This window comes from Aythya fuligula, chromosome 3 (genome assembly GCF_009819795.1).
Source record: "Aythya fuligula isolate bAytFul2 chromosome 3, bAytFul2.pri, whole genome shotgun sequence".
Classification (NCBI taxonomy): domain Eukaryota; kingdom Metazoa; phylum Chordata; class Aves; order Anseriformes; family Anatidae; genus Aythya; species Aythya fuligula.
The window spans coordinates 37,230,378-37,253,337 of NC_045561.1; the positions used below are offsets into that span (position 1 = coordinate 37,230,378).

Below are 22,960 nucleotides of genomic sequence, written 5' to 3' on the forward strand. Positions count from 1 at the left end.
GTAATGCTTATTTTTGTTCAAGATGCAAATTTAGTAATTCATTTAATCTGACAAACTTTTGTTTCCATGAAATTGACTTAATTACTCAAATGTAACACCTTAATAAAAGAAAAAATACCAAAATGTTGAGTCTATATGATGACTGGTAAGCAAAAGAAATTGCTTTGTATGTTATTTAATATATACATTGAAGTCTAAACTTATTCCCTACAGGTCAAAAACTGATCCTGTTGAAATAAATGGCATATTTAGTTAGACTGGCAAAAGTTCAAGCCTTAGTGCTTTGAAATAGTGAACATTTTATCAGGCTTTTCAAAAATAAAGGGTTCCTCTGTAAATTCAATTATATACAATTGATATTCTAGGTGCAAGACATATTCACCTTGTGTATTTATTGTACACACAGCTCTCTGGGCAATCAGATAGAAAACTGTCAGATCAGGTGAATGACAAGATAGAAATAAGGGATTAAATACAGAAATAGTCTGAATACAATGGGTCTCAAACACTTTGACAGGATTCAGAGACACCAGAGAGTCAAGTCAGCCACACCATCCAAATATTTGTTTACACTTAAGAAGCAAATCCAAAACATGTGCTAGAAAGAGGAAATCTATAAGAAAAAAATATTTGTCCCAATGAATACACGATGAGAAAAGGCTCTCATTATCAGTTCTTTCTGGCCTCCCTTCTCCCTGCTGCTCAAGTACATGGGTATTATTAGCATTATAGGAGGTATTTGATAAGCAGCATACTATTGCCTTTGTTTTTTGAATATTAACTGCGTACTACATAGCACAAGAAAATTGAAAAGACAAGTGTTCTGACAATATTATTTCTGACAAGATCATTTTTGAGTTTTTACTCTGATAACTGGATGTTAAAAACATTTGTACTTAATTCAACAAATTATATACCCTATTGGTGTACACAAGAAACACAGAAAATGGCACCTCACTAGTTTTTTTTTCTGTGATTGTTATTTACTTATTTATTTTAACTCATTTACTGCCATCTCCTGGTACTTACAAGGTAATAGTATTTCTGCTATTTAACAGCAGCCAATACTCTCCCATTCAGCACTACTGAAAAGGCAAAATCTTCTCAGAAATGTTTTCGCAATATCGTTGTACTACTTATGTTGCTATTCTTTATTCTGGAAATCACAAATACTGTTCCTTGGGCAGAAACCTGTAAAAGGTTCATGTAGCTTACCTTTGTCTGGAAGCAGCAGTAAAGTTGTGTTAGGTATGGATGTTTCCGTGCTAATGCCAGAATTCTCTTTTCTGTCATTGTGCAATCTACGTCATCATCTTGAAGTATGACATCTTTTTTCAAGACTTTCACTGCGTACACTTCATCTTTTCCTTTCAGTTCAGCTAACATTACCTACAGCAAACAAAAAATCCATTTGCACACAAACGCACATTACAGTGCATTAACATACATGAGACTGCATAGAAGTTTGAACGCACTGAAAATAAAAAGATTTGAAAATAATGCAATGGTGCAGTGACAATTACCTACTTGCCTAGATGAAATTTTATGTTTATGAAATAAAAAGTAAATCAGTACAATTTTAGAGAAAGATTTAAATTCCTTAAATTTGAAACAGATCACATGTATTTTGTTTGTTAGGTAAGAATGCAGAGGATAAGAAGTTTTTAACCCCTCATTTACATACCTTAATGAGATCTCAAAAAAATAAAAAAAGAAGGAACATAAATTTACTTCCTCCTGTTGTCTCCCATTTTTGTTAGTGAGACTCGTGCGTGATGAACCTGACATACAATCCCACTTACTATCCTGGCCACTTCAAAATTCTTGATTTTAATTGCTGTTGTTATTTAAGGTTCAAGTCCTACACTCTATTAAGGTCAGTTCTAGTTTGGAGATAGAGTAGGCTTCAGAGGACAGATCAGAGAACAGGGAGACTCAAAAGAGCTGCCCTGTCCCCTTTGCATGTGCAGTTCTCATAGCCAGGAGGGAAGAGTACTTGTGAAACAGATTCACATTTCAGTCCCCCTCTTAGATTCTATACTGAAGATAAAATCTGTAAGCACCGTAAATAGAGCGATTCCCTTTCTACCCTCATCAATTCCATATTGTAGGATAATTCACCTATCTGGTGAATTATGTCTTGGCTGCATATGTAGTATTTTCAGCAACTTTTTAACCCTCCTGCACTCATCATATCTGACTAGAAATGCTTGAGTTCCTTTTCCTCCAGCACTGAACGTATCTACCAAAGAAAAACAAAGAAAAACAAAATTGTTCAGTGAAATAAGTAAATTTGAACTGGTTGAACTGGATATTACCTAGAGAGGGAATGAACTCAGAACTCCACAGCATTATTCCATGTCTGAATTTTCCTGTTTGACCACAACTATTTGCCTTGTTGAACAGTACATATGCAACTGTATGTATGTCTTTACTTCATCACTAATATCCTGAAACCGTGAAGCACTGACACTTTACTTCAAAAGGCTTGACCTTTTACTGTAGTGCGCTAAAGCACAGAAAATTCCAGCTGATGAGCAGGTTGATACTCATGATCACCAGAGTAAAGGCGGCTTTTACCCAATGTGTAAAGAATGTAAGGAAACCGCTAGGGTGGAAGCACTTTCTGAATATCAGTATGAGTATTTTCCAAACAGCACAGTCAAAAATAGCCTGCACACCGGGAGGGGAAGAGGGGGAGGAAGGCTACTTACCTTGCCAAAACTGCCTTTCCCCAATACTTTGATGAAGTTGAACTCTTCAAGGCCTATTCGCTTGGTCTGGGCTTGCTTGACCTCCCCATTTTCACCATTTTCCCCAGGTTTGTTAAGCTGGTTGTCTGCTGACGTTGTAGCTGTTGCCCTGTGTTCCTCTCCTCGGTTGTCAAATGATAATGCTTTCCTAATGTTGTTTTCCAGCTCTTTGATTTCTGTGAAAATGTGAGAAAGTTTTAACTAAACACCATAAAAACAATGTATCAGTCTGTGTAAGTTTGGGGCACAGACATTCATCATCCTTGAATACTGTGCAAAGCGTTCTGTGGCTAAGAATACATATTTAGCAAACTGCTTCTCGGACCTCACAATAATCAGCCAAAAAGCTGCTGTAGCAGGAAGGGTGGCCTTTTGAAATGAACTTAAGAGAATGACACATCCGAAACTCCAACGATAAGTCAGACTAGTGGCCAAATAGTTGTTTTAGTGATTTTTGGGTGTTCCTGTATCACAGAGTAGTACTTTGTTTTGAATCCCCTATCTTCCTGCAGCACTTACTCATCTTCCTGCTTAAGTATTTTAGTCATTTCTTCAAAAGTTCAAAGGATAGTTGGGTGTCCCAGCCCTTGGAAGTCAACATGAATGAAAAAAACTTACTCAGCTCTAGCTCTTACCAGATAGCTGTCAATAAAGTATTTGACAACTTCCTAGTGCCACTTCAAATAGCAATTGTGTAGATTTGCTAAATGGCTCTCAAGGCTTTTAAATCTTAAAACACACTGAATCCTGGTGATTAAGGGATGTCAGAGTTTGCCTCAAACTTTTACATAGTACTTCTGCCTGATGGCCTTGGAAGCAAATACTTTCATGGACAAATAAAAAAGTGAAATTTAAAAGAGAATTTGGACAAATTATTTGCTTTTATTTTAACCAAAATATCAGATATTTCAAAAATATTATTTAACAAAAGTTGCCTGTAAAACCAAAAGGTTGAGAAATTTAAATCAGTTCTGGACTCAGAGGCTTATAGTATTTATACCACAGAGCTTTGGAAGTTTTCTTCCTCAAATTAAGGATGAGAAATTACTCAACTGTAAATAATTTCCACAGAAAGTAACACAGAAGTATCCATCTTCCTTCACCTTGGTGTAAAGATTTTTCATTCACCAGTCTACACACATGATGATACAGAAGATGCCTTCACAGACATCTAATTTTTGAAAACACCAGCCAGATCAGATTCTAAAAGTGCTGCTGACATACATGTTCTCTCAGGCTGTTCAGCTCAAGAAATTGAAGTCATATCAGTGACAATTACAATATTTGTCTCCAGATCCTCTAGAGAAGATGCAGAATTGGATGGAAGCTTTTATTATCACAAATGTTCACTGTGGAATTGCAATTTTATCTCAGAAACTTATTAAAAGATGGAGGCTTTCCAGACAGATAAAAGCACTCTCAAGTTCAGTTGTACTACTTAAAATGTTATCACTCTTACAATAGCACACTCTCCTTCCATAAAGGCACTTAGTCAGGCAACGACTTGCCTGGCAAACTTAAAAATATTTTAAGATGACTGCTTTATAATTTTACCTTTGAAAGCTACTTAATTTCAGAGATTTAAAGGAAATGAGAGCCTTTTAAAAAAAAGCTTTTACAGTTCCTAACTTTCTCAGTATATGCTTCATTTTGTGGTTGTAACTACCTGGTTGATTTGGTTCTATAAAGGTTGGAGCTGATAGTTTTTTTATTTCTCATAAAGAAGGACATTAAGTCACAATATGTATTAGTTAGGAAATAAAAAGTTCAACCTTGATCACACGGAGAAGTTGGCGCTGATTTTGACCTATCTTCTTCTGATGATGTGCTTCCAGGAACCGGTTGTTGAGTCTCAGCACCTGCAATTAGCTAAAAACATTTCCAAAAGGGCTAGTCAGCTATGAATCCTCCAGTGCAGGGTGCTGAGAGGAAATTTAACAACATTAATGCACAAGTAGAAGTATGAAAAAAATTAAGATGCTCTAGCCCTACTGACTCACACTGATAGAACCTCAATCATACAATAGATGGCATCACATCAAATAGAGATCAGAATATAAATGGAGAAAGAATCATCAATTTAAAAGGAAAATAGGTTCTTTTGATGAAATAAATGTAATAATCATATCCAGTGAGAGGAAAAGTTTTGTGTAACCGACTTGAACCTGTGTAGGAATCCATCCGGTAAATACATAACTACATAAGTATCAGAAAGCACTGCGAACTCATTCATGTAGTAATAACATGACACCATCTTTTTCTAGGAGTCACAGATCAGTTACTTTATTTCTGAATTTGCTATGTTTCTGTAACATTCTAAAATGGTATACATGGAATACAAATGTGCTATCACTGGGAAAATGAATGGAACCAAATGTTTTACAATATTTTATGAAATTACGCCTAAAATTTGCCTATTCCTGCAAGTGAGAACAAAAGGTCTTTTGTCACAGCCATGCAATCTGAGACTGAAAGTGTGGCCAAATTCTGACCCAGGGTACATATTATAAATCCATGGTATCTCCATTGACTTTGGATGCACTTGGGGTGACCTATACTTTTTATTCAAGAAAGCCTTGTTCTTGTAATAGTAACGATAACTCTGAAACCATCACATATCTGATGAACAGTTCCTCTTTATGGGAATCACCACACTGCTCATTTATCAGCACTTACAAACAATGTTATGAAGTAGTTCAATGCTTCAACCAATCAATTACCCAATGGCAATTCTAAGCCAGAGACACATTTATGTTTTCATGAACTGCTTTGTCAGATATTGTCTCTCTGTCAAATCTCCCTCCTCAAAATTAAAAAGGGAAAAACACTCCCAGAGTCTCTAGGTTTACAAAACTGTAGCAGGTAAAAATAAATTTTTTACTGAATTTCAGAATAGATAATTTGCACTTATAAATCAAAAGCCAAAGTCTTAAATCTGCACTGACTTAAAAAAATAAATAATAAAAATCTCTTGTGCAAGTCCTGTGAGTGAGATTGAACCCTGATTTGTGAAGTTAAAATGCAGCCATAGTAATCTCATTTCTTAATAGCAAAATTACCTTTTTCCTCCTCTGCCCACTATTAGTTATCTTATCTGGAGTGACTCCAAGATCTGCAAGAACTTTAGCTATGCCTCTAGCATCCACTCCACAGTTTGGTGCCACATTTGTTTCACAGCGTCGATGTACATTCATCTTGCAAACTGCAATGAAATATAAAGAAATAAAGTAGAATAAATACTATATTGCCATGTTTTTTGTCTTACTTAAATCAGACCTTATTGGACCTACCAATATCTTTTTCAAATAAATGTAATTTCAGTAGAAAAACACTTAGCTGAATTTGCAATGACACTTGAATGCTAATATAAAAGGACTAACCTGGTTATCATTCTTCTTCTATGACAATACAGAACAGTGTTTTCATACAGCCCCCAAACGGACGTAGGAACAAATGAAAACATTTAATGATGCTATAAATCTTAATTAGAATTTGAATTAGAAAATAAAAATCTTTCAGAGCTTGAATTTTAGCAGTCCACTTTGCTCTCATTCTGAGGGCTCTGCATTAAGTCTTCATGCATTGTTGCTTCTTGCTCTATTTTACTCAGGTAAATTAATCGCTACTGTAGGCACACCTAAAATCAACAGTACTTTAAGTTTTATTAGAAGTCTTTGGCACTGTCAAACACTCCTTCAGATCATCCATTTATTAAGTTCTTTCTCTTAAGTACCATCTCCTGAAAACAGCATTATAGTATGAGCTAAAAAAAAATAAATAATAATAAAAATAATAAAGGTTACACCGCTTCCAGGTTACGTGGTAGCCCTGAGAACATTAAAAATACCATGGGGTGGATTTGTTAGGAGCCAGATGACATATTTTATCTTAGACTTCACTGCCCCCTCGTGGAGCAAGGCACAAACCAAACCAAAGTGCAAGTACAGTTCTATACCAGATAAATATTCAATTGATCCAATTCCTCACTTCATTAGCACTTCAATATATTATTAATCAACAACGGTTTCACTGAATAAGCCCTAAAGAAACCACATGTGCCTCAGACTAGTATCAGCTGTGCAGATAAGTACTGTATCTTTGGAAGTAATCATGCACTTCAGAAAGCAGGTGCCTTTCGTTTCCAAGTATGTTTCAGCTCACAAGAAGAGCAAAAAGAAGCTGCTATACTTAGTACTTTTCACTACATGTATATTCAAGTAAAATGCTAGACCTAGGATAAGTAACAGTGGACACTGAGGAGCTGAAAGTAGGACGCTTGTGTGTGCTCCAACATTGTAAAATGAAGCACAGGAATAACCAGTTGGGAAACCAACCAACCAAACAACAACAGAAAAAAAAAAAGAAAAAAGAAAAAAGAAACAAATAAAAACCTGGATTACACTTTCCATGGCATTAATAATTACACTGGGCAAACAAGTACATCTCTGAAGAAGGGAACATTGTTCAGCATTTGTTAAGAGTGAAAAAAAAAAACATAGAAAAAATTACATTTCCAGCTTGGATGAATACTAGATTCCGTGCAGACAGTACTGCATTTTTAAAGGTATTAATTTGATGAACACTTAGAAAGCAATGCAGGCTCTCTGAAATATTGTTTGTATACATCTGCTACACTGTAGACTCATATATATGAGCCATAACACTATTCTCTCTAGTTAAGAAGAGATGAACAAATATGGTAATATGATACTTGAGAGAGAATATGCCAGTGAACAAATAAATTTAAAGGTTAAGGGGAGAGATATTATAGCTCTGATTTAAAATCAAGGAACAAAACAATCAGGTTTAACTGAAAAATCTTTTCTGAACATATCTCCACTATAATTAAGATAGCATTTGAATAGTATCTTTAATAATAGTAAAGTAACAGTATTTCAAGTCTAACATTTTATCATTAAGCACTATCTAGAGTCACAAGGCTTAAACTTCAGAATGCTCCGACTGTGTATCACCTAGCCATGAAAGAAATTTCTTCTTTCCCTTGCTGGTCAGCAATACGTGACATGAAGCATTAGGTCTGACCTTCACCTATAATTATACCTTATCTTAAATAACCGCCAAAGATAGCACCATAGATCATGCATTTATACACATATATATGACTCCATGTTTCTACCATTGAGAAGTGCACATAATGTGATTTTTGTACTTATGAAGATGACCAACCTATTTATAAAGGTGTAACAAAATGAAATTGCATGTAATTTCATTAGGTACTACTTTCTAAGGATCTGAAATTATCTTCATGACATCATTCACATCAGTTCACTCATTTCAGTATTTTGTTCACTATTTCTAAAATATTATTTTCCTTCACAAGAGTATGTACCATGTTTTCCCCCTTTTAGAACATACAGAGCTCTGTTTTAAACAAGGAGATATGGAACCAACCATTTCTGTTAGTCGGTTAAAATGACATGAACATACCTTCCAACAGTAGTGTCAAACACAGTCCAGTTTATACAGTCCTTAAGCTGCAGAATATAATGAATCTTTTGCTTTCTGAATAGAGGGGCTAGGCAGATCGTCACAAAGCATAATTCATTTAGATATCAAAATACCTCATCTTCTGGATATGAGCCCAAGAAATGCTTTGCCTAGCATTCAATACATAACAGTCATTTTTGAAGCTGATATTAAAATAAAAATTTGCCAGAATACTAATCTTTATAAAGTTTAACAACCACAAACCTGAAAACATGGAAGGCACATAAGATGAAGGGATGTAAATTCTAACGTCCCTAATTTTCTGCCAACTTCTTATCTCCTGTGTGGAAATAATCCTGCATGGCAGACCCATTTGTTTCTTCACCTTCACCTTCTGCATCTGTTGCTGGTTGGTGTTGCAGACAGGGACACTTTCTAAAGGTAATGGCAATCCCTACAGCATCCCACTATTCAGTTTCTATTAATCCCTGTATGTGCTGGAAGAAACAGAGTAACTTGAAAGCAGTAGCATATTTTTAAATTACAACAGAGGTCTTTCTAAATCTACTGCACTTACAAGGAAAAAGAAGATATCTAAAGTGATAATCCTTACCTTTGCATTGTAAACCTTGTCTCAAAAGACCCCAGAGCAATGAACCACAGTGGTCACAGAAAGTGGGCACTTTGTAATTGTGAATGCTGAACTTGTGAGGCATGTTGACACTGAAACGCTGGGATCCCACTTGCTGAAAAAGGAAAGCACAGCACATTTCATTCTAATTATTCTTTTTATATTCAGTGTACACTGAGGCCTTTTATGTTTTGAAACCACGCAGAATTCAAACAAAATTAAATAGGTCTGTGCTCAAATGATCTTTGCATTAGGTATGCTCCAGATTTCTTCTCACTATTTTACCTGGGGGAAAAGAGGGGGAAGGCCTGCTGTTGTTCAAGAGACAAAGACTAAAGCCTTCTTCCTAGTACTTCTGGAAACAACAAAACAACAAAAAAGCTATCAGGACAGATCTCTTAATGTGGAAGGCAAGGAAGTCACTCCCAATTGTTTTAGGAGCAGGAGGCAGGTTTAATACAGGACTAAGAAAGAGAAATATACCACAACCCAGTTATGTTCTCATATCCCACTGTTCTTTAGATTATGAAAACAACAACAATAAATTGTTGTGCTTGAGGATTCCAAGCTTACTAATTAAAGGATGTCACTGATAAGTTTTTATAGCAGTCACTGTATAGCAGGAGATTTATCTCAGTATTTTTCCTTCCCTTTCCTATTACTGCTGGCTTTTCTCCAGTGATCTAGTACCCCTTCCAAACAATGAAAGCATTATATCAGCAAAGCATACAAGTCCCCACTAGTCTGGAGCCTGGGAATATAAATCCACACAAGATTTCCTATCTTCCTGGGGGTACTATGGAACAACAGCACTAGACAAACACAATTCTTTATCACAAGAGATCAAGTCTTCAACGTAAAATGCGGGTTGTGAACCAGATATTAAAGAGCTCTTCTAGTTTGAACAATGGTGGTCAACTGCACAGGAAGAATGAGATGAGCTAGTGTCTCAATCATATTCAAATCAAAGTTGCAAGAGTGGCTTAAATGCATAGCTACCTATAACTCTAATTTCTCATTTAAAGCTATGCTTTTTCTGATATATAAATTTTGGCTTTTAACAATTAGAAACTAAAATGTACTTTTTCTGCATGGCCAATGAACTGGGATCACCCACAGGAGCTTTTCCCTGATTCACCATTTCACCTGATCCTGTAGTGAAAAATAGTAGGCCTTTGTTGTCCAAAACAGGACAGTGAGCATTCAATAGGTTTTTGGTTAAAACACAAGCAAGGAAAACACTTCTGTGTAAAATAAAGCATTCATAGGCTACAGCTGAGGGTTATAATTTTTTAAAAAGAAAACAAACAACAAACAGAAAACAAAGATTAAAAAAAATAATTAAAACAAACAAACAACAGAAGACATAAAATCAAGTCCCCTTCTCAGCTGTCCCCACTGTCCCCTGTCTATCCAGCCACAAACATATGCATCAAAGCTGAGGAGTCCAAAGAACCTGAACACGACAGCAGTCATACCACTCCCTGGTGTATAACTGTCCACTGAAATTAAAATTAATTTACTAAGCAAGCCTTAATGCCATCTTAGCTGAGGCAGACCTTTCACCCAAATGAAAGCATCACTTTCTGCCCTGCTCTGATCCAGAGCAGAACATACTGTTAGCAGATAAATTTACTTCCCTAACAGAACAGCTTTGAAGGCAGCTCATTTCATTTTCACATGATGGCCTCATTTGTTGAAATGCATGATAACATAAAGCACATATTTTGTTAATTCCCTTTATAAAAAAGGAAAAGCTTACTAGAGGTAGAGAGTACTTATGCTGGAAAACCTGTTAGCCATGCAGTCCGTACCTTGTTTTACCACTGCCATTGTATATAATACCCTGGGGCCTTCTTCAGTACATGGATGGTTTTTGTTCTACATTTTGGCAGCTTGGATGCAGTCTTTGTTGAGGTTTTGCGAACAACTTCTGGGCAGTCTTTTATGTTGATGTAAGATACCCAAGCCTATCCACTTCTAATGACTCAGTCACATGAAATACAGGTAAGGGATAAAGGGCCTGAGCCTCCTTCTTTTGAGTTAAAATGACAAAACTGGTATTAACTCCAAAATGAAGAATGTTAAAAATCAGAAAAAAATGAAAGAGATAATGATATTAAGCATGCAGATGTTAAAAAAAGGCTACTAATTAAAAATAAATTGCTTTACAATGATTTCCACTTAAATGAAACTATTATGATATTCTGTCATTCCAAAGTAAATGTTATATCTTAACAGGACCAGAAGGGCACAAAAAAGTCTGTAACACTTATTGATCAAATACAGGAGATGACATAAATTTGAACAGATGAAAGAGAGAGATTTATCTAGAAAATTTGTTTCATAAATATTTACCTCATCATGAGTTTCCTGTTTTTTTAAGCCAGCACACTTCGTGATTATAAGTTCATGGCATCTCTTGTGGACTACACAAGTACAAACTGTAAGAAAAAAAAAAAAAACAAACAAAAAAAACAAACAGATATAAAAAGAGTTTTCATGAGTTTTCAGGAAGATTGATTTTAAAGACTAGAAATGCTGGGACCTGAAAGACAGGCTGCAAGTGACTGTCACTTGTGAGTACCATTAAATAAGCCAGCCTTACAAAGTCAGAAAGTAAGGGACTTTCAACACCAATGACTTTTGACAGAATCACAAAATCACAGACAGGTTTGGGTTGGATGGGACCTTAAAGATCATTCCATTTCAACACCCCTTCCCCCCCACACTGGTAGAGTCACCTTTCCATTGTAAGAGAACTAAAACTTATCTGCCAAAATCTAAGTATGTAAATCTACAAACTACCTTTTAAAATAATAAACACATTTTTTTTTACATAACATTTAATTTATTTGATAAAGCCCAGGATTTCCACATTATACAAGACACAAAGGTAAAAACAATTCTTGTCTGAAGACACTTCAGTGGAAAAAAGACACAAAGGTTATTCATTGTAAAATTCCAAGAACAGAAAAATAAAATTGAACTTTCCTTCTGCAATGTGTTATCTTATGTTGATAACAGCAAAAATGCTTCAGAGGGTAAAAATGCTTTGTCAATATTAATACTGATTACTTAAGTAACAAATAACATTTACAGATATGACAGGTAAGATTAAAAATTACAAGAACGGTAATTACTGCATTGAATTACTGCATAATTCAAGGTCATTATTTCAAGAAAATAACCTACTCTGAGATGTAACAGTGAGTTTTATTTTCCTCTAGCATTGGTCATCGTTGAGAGAAAAAAAAATTGGAATTCGAGGAATGTCTGCTGTATGCTAATGAAGCATTTCTTATTATATCATATAAAATGGTTATTTGCATTTATTTATTTACAATTAAATTTCATCTAGCCTTTTGTAACCAAAAAATCATCATTAACTTCATAATTTCTACTTGACAGATGAGAATTAGGTAGAAAAATATCATCCCAAGAAATGACTGCATAAAAAAATTAAGAGTACAAGAAACTGAGATGAGAAAATGGAGTTCAAAATGAAGAACTTCTGCAGTCTTTGCTATAACCTTCTCTAATGATGACCTCTATAATTATCTCATCTATTTAATTACAGTCTTTGCGATTACCTGGCATTTTTAAACAATGAATCTGAAGCAGAATAAGACTTCACAATTTTAAAACGCATGAGGTGAAAAAAAAGAAGCCAACATCACCATGTATGCCACCCTATTTGGATGTGCAGAGAGCTAGGATATGCTACTCAAAGAATTTAACTGTGCCACTGCTTCATACGTGCTGCCTAAGACTTGAAAAATTTTGAAAAAAAGTCTTGAATAGTCTTGAAAATCTTACTGTGACTTAAGTCTGGAAAGACTGAATCTTTGATGAGACCAAAATATTCTGATTGGCTTGTGCTAAATTCTAATTGTTGTATATATAAATTGCCTGATGAAAATATCTTATTATTGATATGTTACAACACATATATTCAAACCGCTCCCCCAGGAACTTTCTCTTACCTTGACACTGGTATCCCTGTTTTCCTATTACACCCCTGCAAATAAAACAACGTTTTAGAAAATATGGAATACGTGTTTCTAAAAATGAAAAATATTGTCCCTCTTTTTATTGAGCATGTACAAGTTTAAAAGAATAGCTTCTTATAAACAGTAATCTCATAACTGCGCTCCTGGACTGAGATCAGTTCAAAGTAGGTACTCCATTTAATCTGCTAAGAAATAACGTATAGGAAGATAGACCATGAAGGGGTTCAGAAGAAAAGACACATTTACTTTTATAAAACTGGCAAAGCCAAAGGACACAGAGAGAGATGCCAAGCCATAAGCAGGTAAAATAGTCATTAAGAAGGTCTCTAAATAGGCAGAAGACTGTGTTTGTCAATATTATTGCTTGAAACCATCTTTGCTAACCTAAGGGTTAACTGGCAGACCTTTCTTAGAGGAATGTAATTGAGTTCACATACAATGCAATTACACTGTTTCACATCAAGGAAGACTGATTCACTACATACTCTTATGAAATACTACCTATGGAACATGTCAGATTTTATATGTATTAACGTGTAAATCAGTATGTCTAGGTAACTTTGGAAAACATCAGTAGAGTTGCTGAAAAATAACTGAAAACTGAATGTCTCCATCTTTTTTTTTCCTGATAATTGTGACTACTCAACATTAACTGAAATAATTTCTAAGAGGGAGTTCTTGACATACACTGTAATAACAAAGACTCTGTAAACTAAGAACCCCAAAATCTGGAACATTAAAAGTCTAATAATCTCATCTTCCATTACCTTCAGTAAGATGTATAGGAGCTTGGCATTCCCTAGGAGAAAGATGGAGATGTGCAAGTATCTAATGAAAAGTTCAGTCATCTCAGCACATTGTATAGGTCCAACATCAGGTCTAAACCTAGCCTTAGGCATCCTGAGAACACTAGAGTGTCTGTCTACCTAGAATTCATGGTGTACACTAGACAGTAAAAGGCTGAACTTTGCAGCTAAGAGGAGGAAAAAAAAACACAACCAAACAAGAAATTCTAATATTCATGATGGGCATTCGACAGTCTTTTACTACTGTTAACTTCATATTAAAATGAAGCTTAAAAAAAGCTACTATACGTCATTTGTGCTTCAGCAAAACAAGATGGCATGTTAATCCTTCAGCTCAAAGTTGCAAAGAAAACAAAGTAAAAGTTGCTTCATACCATATAAAATCTCTGCAGTGTGAACAATACGTTGGTTGTCTAAGATAGGTGGCCATAAACTTGTGCCCATTAACCTGATGTACTCTCCGTCGTACAGCACCCTGCCTCTTTCTGGGGCGCATTCGTTCCCGAAATACACGTTCTTCATTGTCTTTGGGTGCTGAAACAGAATAAAAAAAAACAATAAGCACTAGTTGTATCAGATAGAAATACAGAAAAAACTCAAATGAAAAAAAAAAAAGTGATATTTTCCAAAAATAAAAGATCCTCTCTAGCTAGCAGTGCAAGATAATATTCCTAAACTGTGAGTAATTTTTTCTTTAAAAAAATAAAAAAAGGAAAAAAAAAAAGGCCAGGGCTTTCATTGTCAAGTACAAGAAATGCTACTGGTTCCAAACTTCTGTGTGTTAATCCACACTAAACTGGGAATGAGTCTGCTGTCATCACTATTAAGCACCCCAACGAGCTCTTCAACAGTAACTACACAGTTAGATTCACCAAACAGCTCAGACTCCCACCTCATTTGACCTTCATGGACAATAAATCAAAAATCCACCCAAATGCCGCAACTTCTCTCCCCTTCAGAAAATACAGACACAAGTGAAGGGAAGCTGAATATAAACACACATTATCAAGCAGAACAAAAAACCCATCCAGAACAGTACTTTGTAGAATCTGTGGTTAAGATCTGAGCTTCAGGCTCTAATAATCCACTTTGATACTCATACACTTTCCACAAAATGTTCAAGGGAAGGAAGTAGTTCCTCTTAACCAATTCCTGTAGAATTGTAAATGAGACTTAATGGTAGAGGAAGTGAAAATTGAAGTTAATATATCTCAGAATGAAAACTTCTGGAAAATTCCTTCAGAATACTTTGGATCTTTTTTCCTAAGGCTTTGTTTTGAAAAGTGTCTCTAACACCTCCATACTATTATTATGTATTAAGCAAATGCTCAGGATATATAAGAAATGAAGAGTAGTGCATAATCATTAATAAAAGAAAGGTTTTACAAACTTTCTTTGAGCTACTCATATGTCTTGAGAATAGAATATCGGATTTGGAGAGGCCCAAATCCAGCCATCCATTGAATCTATGCACTTCAGTGCATATAACATTTTGAAATGTATTAATACTTGTTATTGTCTGAATTTCAGCTACCCTGAACATTATGATGGCATGAAAATGACAATTTTAGTTTGTTATAAGCTTTCCTTTATGCAAGTGAGTTCACCTCCAGCAATAATACAGTATATAACAATAATGCAAAGGAAATAAATCATCCAAGAACAACCCAAGTCTATAATAACCTAACTCTTTTATAAATATTTAAATAATCCCTATTTTTGAGGGATTAATCCTTCAAAATAACCCATATTTTTGTGAAATTGAAAGTTATTTATTTAGTAAACCTTAGAAAATGATCTTAAATTAAGCTGATGGACAGCTACCCTGTGAAAACACAAAGCAGAGAACCAGAATCAAGATCAATTTATTTCACTGCATATCAATGGCAAAAACCCATGACAGCGGCAAATTCATTTACACCCTAAAAAGACAAGGATCCTTACACATTAGCATTGTACAAACATTCCCAACTCAGAGTGAGATTTCAGCCTACCAAGACCCATCTGTGGGATGGCCAGAACAGCTTGGCTTTCATATTCCGAGTAAGTTCTCAGTAACTAAAGGTTGGCCTACATACAAAGTTACCCCTTGGTTTATGTCAGAGAGTAATCAAAATTAATGGCTCTAACCTCCCTTCAAGAAAGAGATGTGAAGTCATAAATAATTAGCAATTATGCTTATTTTTATGTGTTAAATAAAATTGCAACTTCTAATAAATACCACAGCCCCTTGGGACTGTCTTTCACAGAGAAAGCATAGCAAGTAGCTGGAAATCCTACCAAAGACTCCTATTTCCAGCTTCTTAATCAACTATTGACTTCACAAAGCTGCTGGATATATTTATTATTATTTTTTTAATTATTGTTATAAGAAATAATTTTATATGTCATACAGAGCAGTTCTTTCAGTTATCATACACATTTTAGAATTGTCTGAAATATGTAGCCTGGATGTGATAAAGTTAAAAACACCACTCTCCTGGAAAGGTTTCACGAAAAGTTATCTGCTTATATGAAAAGAACAAGGTGTTCTGAATTTAGGCAATTCACAGTTGATATGATAATCAGACTACAATGCCACTTTCCTCCTTTTTGTCTTTTTTATTTTTATTTTTTTGTCTTAAGTGTAACACTTCTCTGATAAAGTACATGTAATTTTACAGAACAGATGAAAACCCTTTTGACTAGATAAACAGAATACCACAATACTAGGTATTTTTTAACAACAAATTCTGAAAAATAGTTTTATTACTTTCAGTTCTATACTTAATATTTAAATGAAACTCTGTTTTTTACTTAAAATGTTATAGTTAAAATAACGGAACAGTGTCCTTTTCAGAAATGAACTGACATGGAAACATAGTAGCACCAGTCATGTGGGGGGCTTTGCAGTGGTATCGTATCCTGTGTTACTGCCCACAGCTGGACATCAGCCCTTCACCAAACAGGTGACGGCACAAGAGCAATGAATCCATCCATGAGCCTTAGACTCAGTTCAGTAGCTCCATGCTGGGTTTACATAGAGTTCGACTGGCTCGGTCACTGTTACTCAGGGAGATCACATAAGCAGTGCTTTCCCTCTGCTTTCCCAAGACATTCAAGCTATGTCTTGCACGATTGACAGTGATGTTTTGGAGCAGAGCCCCAAAACAAGGCAGCTATTTCCAGGTAGCTCTGGATGGTGCGAAGTGCCTGCTGCTTCACACCCGGGGCTGTGCGCTACTCCTCCCCACCAGCACTAACAACACTAATATGTTTAAATTAAAATCTATTTATCCCATGCTGAACAGTCACACTGGAGAAACACATTTAGTTGTCTTAAGCCATCCACTCAGAAGGTGAGCTCCAAAGTTATATTATTTTTTCATGAGCAGGAAAGTAAAGATTAGTAGATGTCAGAAAACAGTGAGTAGTTTGAAAAAAAAAAAAAAAAAAAGAAAGAAACATTTTGGCAATAGAACCAATTAGTGTTTTCAAGAGTTATTTTGGAAAATACTGTCATCACAAACAAAATTGACCTTTTAAAACTATTTTTAAAGGAAAAAGTCTTACACTGGTATATAAAAATACTATTAAGATGTAGCATAGTGCCCAACTGTGACATTTATATTCTTAGCAGAGGAGACCAAATTAAAATTAAGTGAATTTGTCATAGTCAGTCTAGAAGCAAGTTCCAAGGTAAACAAAAACTTCTTCTCACAGCATTTCCACTAAATAGTCACAGAGGGTTATCATTTCCTCAGAAAAGCTGTTTCTTTATGTAAAATACATTCTGTTCCCTGTTTTGATTTGGAGCCCTTCAACTCTTTGTATTACTCAGTTTATCCTATTTAAATTTCATTTTCAAAAGAAGGAGTAAGAAAGACTCATGATCATTCAAATTGTTCATGGAGAATACTGTCAATGCAGCATATTGAATTTAGGCTTTATATGATGGTACTTGAGAACTGCCAGATTTAGAACTAATTTTGTTTTAAAACCCTACCCAATAATGCCATTGCTTCTTTTCACTGCAGCCAAGACTAACTCTCAGTTATTTGGAAAACAATAGCACATAATTGCTTTTATGTACTCACGTATATACAAATATATTGCCTACAAAGTTCACAGCCCTAAAAAGACTTGTAGGCTTAACTCCAAGCACTTGGAGAAGCATTATAAAAGTCAACAGAAGTATTTGGAATGCAAAATTCCACAGAATTCACAAATACTTGCAAAATGGATGTTTAAATGAACTGTCTGGAACTTCATCTGACACCCTTAATCACATCATATCTGTTAAGTACATTCTATAAGTCTTCCCTTAAAAGACAAAGAAGTAGCACAGTGTACCCCATCAAAGAGGGTAAGATGAAGGCTAAAGACCCTGAACACTAAATAACAAAGATTGTGACTTGTTAGGTCTCTTCATACTAATATTGTTTGAGCACAAAGGAGAAGGATCTAGTGTGGAGCACCAAGTGCAACAGATACAATTACCCTGTGAAGCAAAGTGGGCCATTTCAGTTCTTTGTCCTGTAAGTTTCAAGTACTTACAGAATTCTGAAAACAAACAATACCATGGAAAAATATTGCAGAAAATGAGAGACAGATGACATGCACAGAGAAATTTCCAAGCTTTTGCGGACTTCTGACAGGGAGTGCACTGGGCACCTCCCTTCATCTGGAGAGAGGTTACACTGAACAGTGACAGTGTTTGGGGAAGAAAAACAAAGCCAAACTATAGGCCATGGATAATGGTAATTCTAATAGGAACTGGAATAGCTAACATAACCCCATTCAACAGAGCACTGCCATTTCCAGAGTACTTTTCACCCTGTGCATCTCTTGGCTATCCTCCCATTACTGCACTGCCACCTCTACCTACAACCAGCAGGCCACAAAAAAAAGCCCATTTAACCCTTAACAACTGACAACCCTTAGTAGTTACAACAGCATAACCAAACAAAGATTGAGAAAGAACAATGATCCTACTGATGTTTTATTGCTGACGATTAAAATTAAGAGCTTTTGTATCATAGTATTTAAACCCCTTTCTCTTCAATGAGCATGTATACAGTGATAAAGAGCTTTTGGTCTAACACTATATAATATCTAAACAGAGCTTTATAAACATCCTGTTCAAGTAAGACTATATTGCTATTGACGTTTTACAGATGAGGAAGGACATTAAGGCATGAGAGGTCATTTGCCTAAAGTTATGCTGGAAAGCGAGGAGGGGCAGGAACAATATCCAGAACCCCTCAGGTTTCAGGACTGAGCATAACCAGCTCTTTTCGCATCAACCTTAGGTCTCGAAGGATTGTTGCTGAACAATTTGGCCTATACAGAGGAAACATGTACCGTCATCAAGATTTCTTCAGCCAAATTGGTAGAGGATTTTGCCTTTATGGCTTTAATCTTTAAAGAAAATAAAAAAAAAAAAAAAAAAAAAAAGCTAACCCCATATATTTACATTTCCCTCTGCTTTCTTCTAAAAGCCTAGCTTACTAGTAATATATGCGATAAGCTGATCTCAAAACTTTGATATGAAAAACAGTAAGGTAAATGCTACAATATAATTTCATAAAGGTGTTACGGATGAACATGGACAGGGTAGTTTAACACAGGTATAGAAGAGCACGCAATTTTTCTAAGTCTTTTTTCTAAAACTATACATTTCCAGTCTATTAACAAAGAATCAACATAAAGGTTTTGCTTACTATGTCTTGAATCTGCTTTCTTTTGGAAAGCTGACAGGAAATGTCTTGTTTAATAGGAGAAGAATCAGATCCGTAGGTAACTACTTTGTTGTTAAAGAAAACAAAGACGATGGCTTTTACAAATGAAATGAAAGAAATACTCACAGAATGTGTGAGTTTTAGAAGAGATCAGATATTGACAAGTCACGTCTAATAACATCAGTCAGTTACTGAATGCATTGTATATTGAATGCATACTGAATACATTTGAAAGTACTCCAAGCCCAGATACGGTGGGTAATTTTCTAGGCTTTCACAGGCTCAAATTCGTATTTCTTTGCATTCAAAAACATGAACACCTTTGAAAACATTACTTTTGAACATTCAAATTCAGTCCCAAAGAGAATCAAAAGGACTGCCTATATGCATTTAAAAATTTTGCTTGACACGCAAACAAATAAGAAGTGATTGAGGTGCGATGGGCATGTTTTGTTTCAGAGCCTGTTTTACTTTCCTTTTTAAAACAGCTTTAAAGGTATCCTCAATTGCCTCGTACTGAACGATTATTAACTCATGGCTCATACTTTCTCTACATACTTTATAATTATCCCGAACACATTCATTAGCTTACTCAAAGCTGAAGGGACAGCAGTATTCCCCGCATCCTTTCAAATGGAAATACTTTCACATTTGATTCAGTTAGTAAAGGAGAGCAAAGTCGTGAAGTACTTGGAAGTCTCAAAGTTACTGAAGGCATGATAGAAATTCCAGCATACAGAGAAGTTTTATTTACTTTTCAGAAATTTCCCAACCTTGTTGGCTGGCTACAATGTGGAGCTCGCATTCAAAACCAGTCATGTGGAGCCTGGTACATGAAGGGACGCTGCCACCACAGCTGTGGCCCATATGCTCTGCTGCAGGAGAGGCTGGGGGCGAGAGGGAATTAATTCCTGTACTTGCTCAAGCACATTTCTCCTCCAAATGACACTTAGACTTTAGAAAAAGTGTGTGAGATGAGCCCTCACATCTTTCTGTACTCCTTCTCCACAGTGCCCAACAAATTAGTGACTCTTACAAGCTTAAAGTATTAATGACATGGAGTTACTCATCGTCTTCTTCAGAGGATCCCACAGTGTTTTAATAAATCTAGTATTTAATGAACAGACTTCTGTTTTGTAGGAACTGCTGATGTGACAACTGGTAGGAGGTAGATATAAATATTGGATTCTATATCTGGTTTATAGTCCCCTCCTAATTCAGGCGAGAGGAAGTTTTTTGAGAGACACACAGATAACTGGTTCTTGACTTCATGCTGGAGGCAAAAGTATAAATTCCTATACATAAATAGTTGTATAATCCATACAGAAAGCAAATCAGTGACAGATTCTTCCTGCTTCCTCCCAGTTTCTTCACGGGTGGTATTTAACATAAATGACTTTAAGAAATACCACAGAGAAGTTATTGATGTATGACAGGTTTTCTGAAAAGTGCATTTCACATCTCAAGGTTTTTAAGACAAAATTTTAACTTCCAAGATATTTTCTGCAGAACAGGAGTGTTTTAAATTTTAAAGGAGACAATATCACAGACAATGGGACAAAAAAAAAAAAAAAAAAAAAAAAAAAAGAAGTCAATGCTAGCTAGGGCTATTTCAGTCTTCTACTGTTATCTTTCAGGAGCAACAAACAGCCTCACTCTAAACACAATGCCCTTATGTCAGTAAATCTGCAATTGAAATCAAAGAGGTGGAAATGTATTCTACATATGGTAAATACTGAAGCTGTTATTTAGGAGAGAAACATCACTCCGCTAAATGTTATGGGTCTGCTCCTGCAGTAAGTAGTCATGTAAAGTAGTAAAGCAAGCAGTTATGTAAAATAACAGTACAGAACAGTTTTTGTGCCATAACTTGAACCGATAAACTTACAGGGCAGAACAGGAATTTCGTTTGTGACAGTGAAATTCAGTTCATCTTGATACAGCGAGTAGTATCAGTAGTCTGGTGTTAGTACTGATACTGGTTAGGCAAACAAGGTGCAGTATCTCTTATCAAATCAACTACTTACTAATGCTAAAAGCAATAGATAGTTGAATGAACAAGCTATATATATAATGCATTACATTATTATTATCTGATTATTATAATTATGACCAAACCAAAAGCCATCCTCGGGACTAAATTTCCCTATCTTTATTGCTGCAAGTCTGCAAACATCACATTCAACATGCATGCACAGTGCTCATCAGAGCACGCCCAACCACTTGTGATGGTTAATGCTCTGGTTACTCGCTTATATTACCTGTCTTTAGGTATTACCTAGTATTATTATTATTCAGGTATATTATCTTTAGCTGTCTTCAAGGAAAGAAGGAAAATGTGATAAAACATCATGGTCAAGGCTGCTGTGGAAAACAACCTTTCAAAGTGGTGTACATATGAACATGTATTTTAACAGAGCCCCAGCCTATGGAAGTATCTGCACAGGCAGCCAAGCTCTCTGCAGGGCCAACACCTGAGCTGCTGGCCTTTGTCAGCTGCTGGAAAGGAAACGTTGTGATGTTAAGAAGGAAAACAAGCATTGTGAGAATTCTGGGACAAAGCCCTTTTCCCAGAGGTAACTATTAAACCAGAAGGATCCCGAATGACAGTATTTTAAGCATGGGCTTGTGATAGATCAGAAAAGTAGAGCAATCTTTTTTGAATAGTTGCAAAAGTTGCTCAGAGAGTGATGAAGCAGAACCTTGTATGACTGGGGTTTTAGGTCTTTTAGAAAATTGTTGTTTCTCAAACACTTTTTTCAACCCCAGCCTTGTTCATTCACCCTAGAATAACAAAAACATAAGTGTCAGGCACCTAATAGATGCCCTAGCCCAGCCTCCTGCAGTGGGAAACAGGCTCACGCACCTCACGCATCCTCATCAAGCATTTTTCTGTCAATTCTTGAAAATCTCTAGTGAGGGAAATTCCCTCACAATCATGTATCTTGTTTCACTACTCTGTCAGGCAGTCTCTATTGCTAATATCCAGCCTAAATCCTTTTGCAGTCAGTTATGCTAGATAAGTGAACGGCAACCTGAAAAAGGAAGTTTCTTCCAGCACAAACTACAGAAGTATCTCTAGCAAGGCGACCATTAGCCTGTGGTAACCTGCACGCAAAAGATCAAGGCTGGACATGGCCATGGACACAGCAAGAAGTCACAGAGAAGAGCACTGGAGAAAGTGTACATGCTTCTCAAGACACAGCAAGACAGAAGCTGCTTTGAGATGAACAGGTCCCTGTGGATACCCCAGTTACACGATAGCTGCAAAAAAGTCACAATATTTCAAGGCCAGGTAGGGAATGAAAACCACTTCCCTTCTTCAAGCTACTAAATCTCACAGTCATTTTGTTGATACTGTTTCCAAGTTCCCCTCCCAATAGCAACAACTTGTTTTCAGCTGAATTTTTAAATGCCCATTAAAACAAACAAACAAACAAAAAACCTCACTTGTGCTATAATCTCCATAATAAACATTATAATTCCAAGTGAACACCTGAAGGACAAACACCTAAGGAGTACAGCCTATCCGTGCATGGAGGTAGCATTCAATCCAACCTTTGGTTGGTTACACATCCCCTACCAACCA

The 22,960-nt window shown here is 35.8% G+C and overlaps 1 protein-coding gene across 3 annotated transcripts in view; it reads right to left on the reverse strand.

The window, feature by feature from the left end:
- Positions 1 to 22,960, reverse strand: part of PRKCE (protein kinase C epsilon) — a 294,866-nt gene that overhangs the window by 99,361 nt on the left and 172,545 nt on the right. For all 3 annotated transcript variants that reach the window (XM_032183852.1, XM_032183854.1, XM_032183853.1), the window contains 8 exons: positions 14,026 to 14,185; positions 12,819 to 12,853; positions 11,191 to 11,276; positions 8,815 to 8,947; positions 5,813 to 5,955; positions 4,526 to 4,622; positions 2,715 to 2,929; positions 1,216 to 1,389 (listed from right to left, as the gene is read on the reverse strand). In XM_032183852.1, the coding sequence (XP_032039743.1) occupies positions 1,216 to 1,389; positions 2,715 to 2,929; positions 4,526 to 4,622; positions 5,813 to 5,955; positions 8,815 to 8,947; positions 11,191 to 11,276; positions 12,819 to 12,853; positions 14,026 to 14,185 (1,043 nt within the window). The remainder of the gene's footprint in view (positions 1 to 1,215; positions 1,390 to 2,714; positions 2,930 to 4,525; positions 4,623 to 5,812; positions 5,956 to 8,814; positions 8,948 to 11,190; positions 11,277 to 12,818; positions 12,854 to 14,025; positions 14,186 to 22,960) is intronic.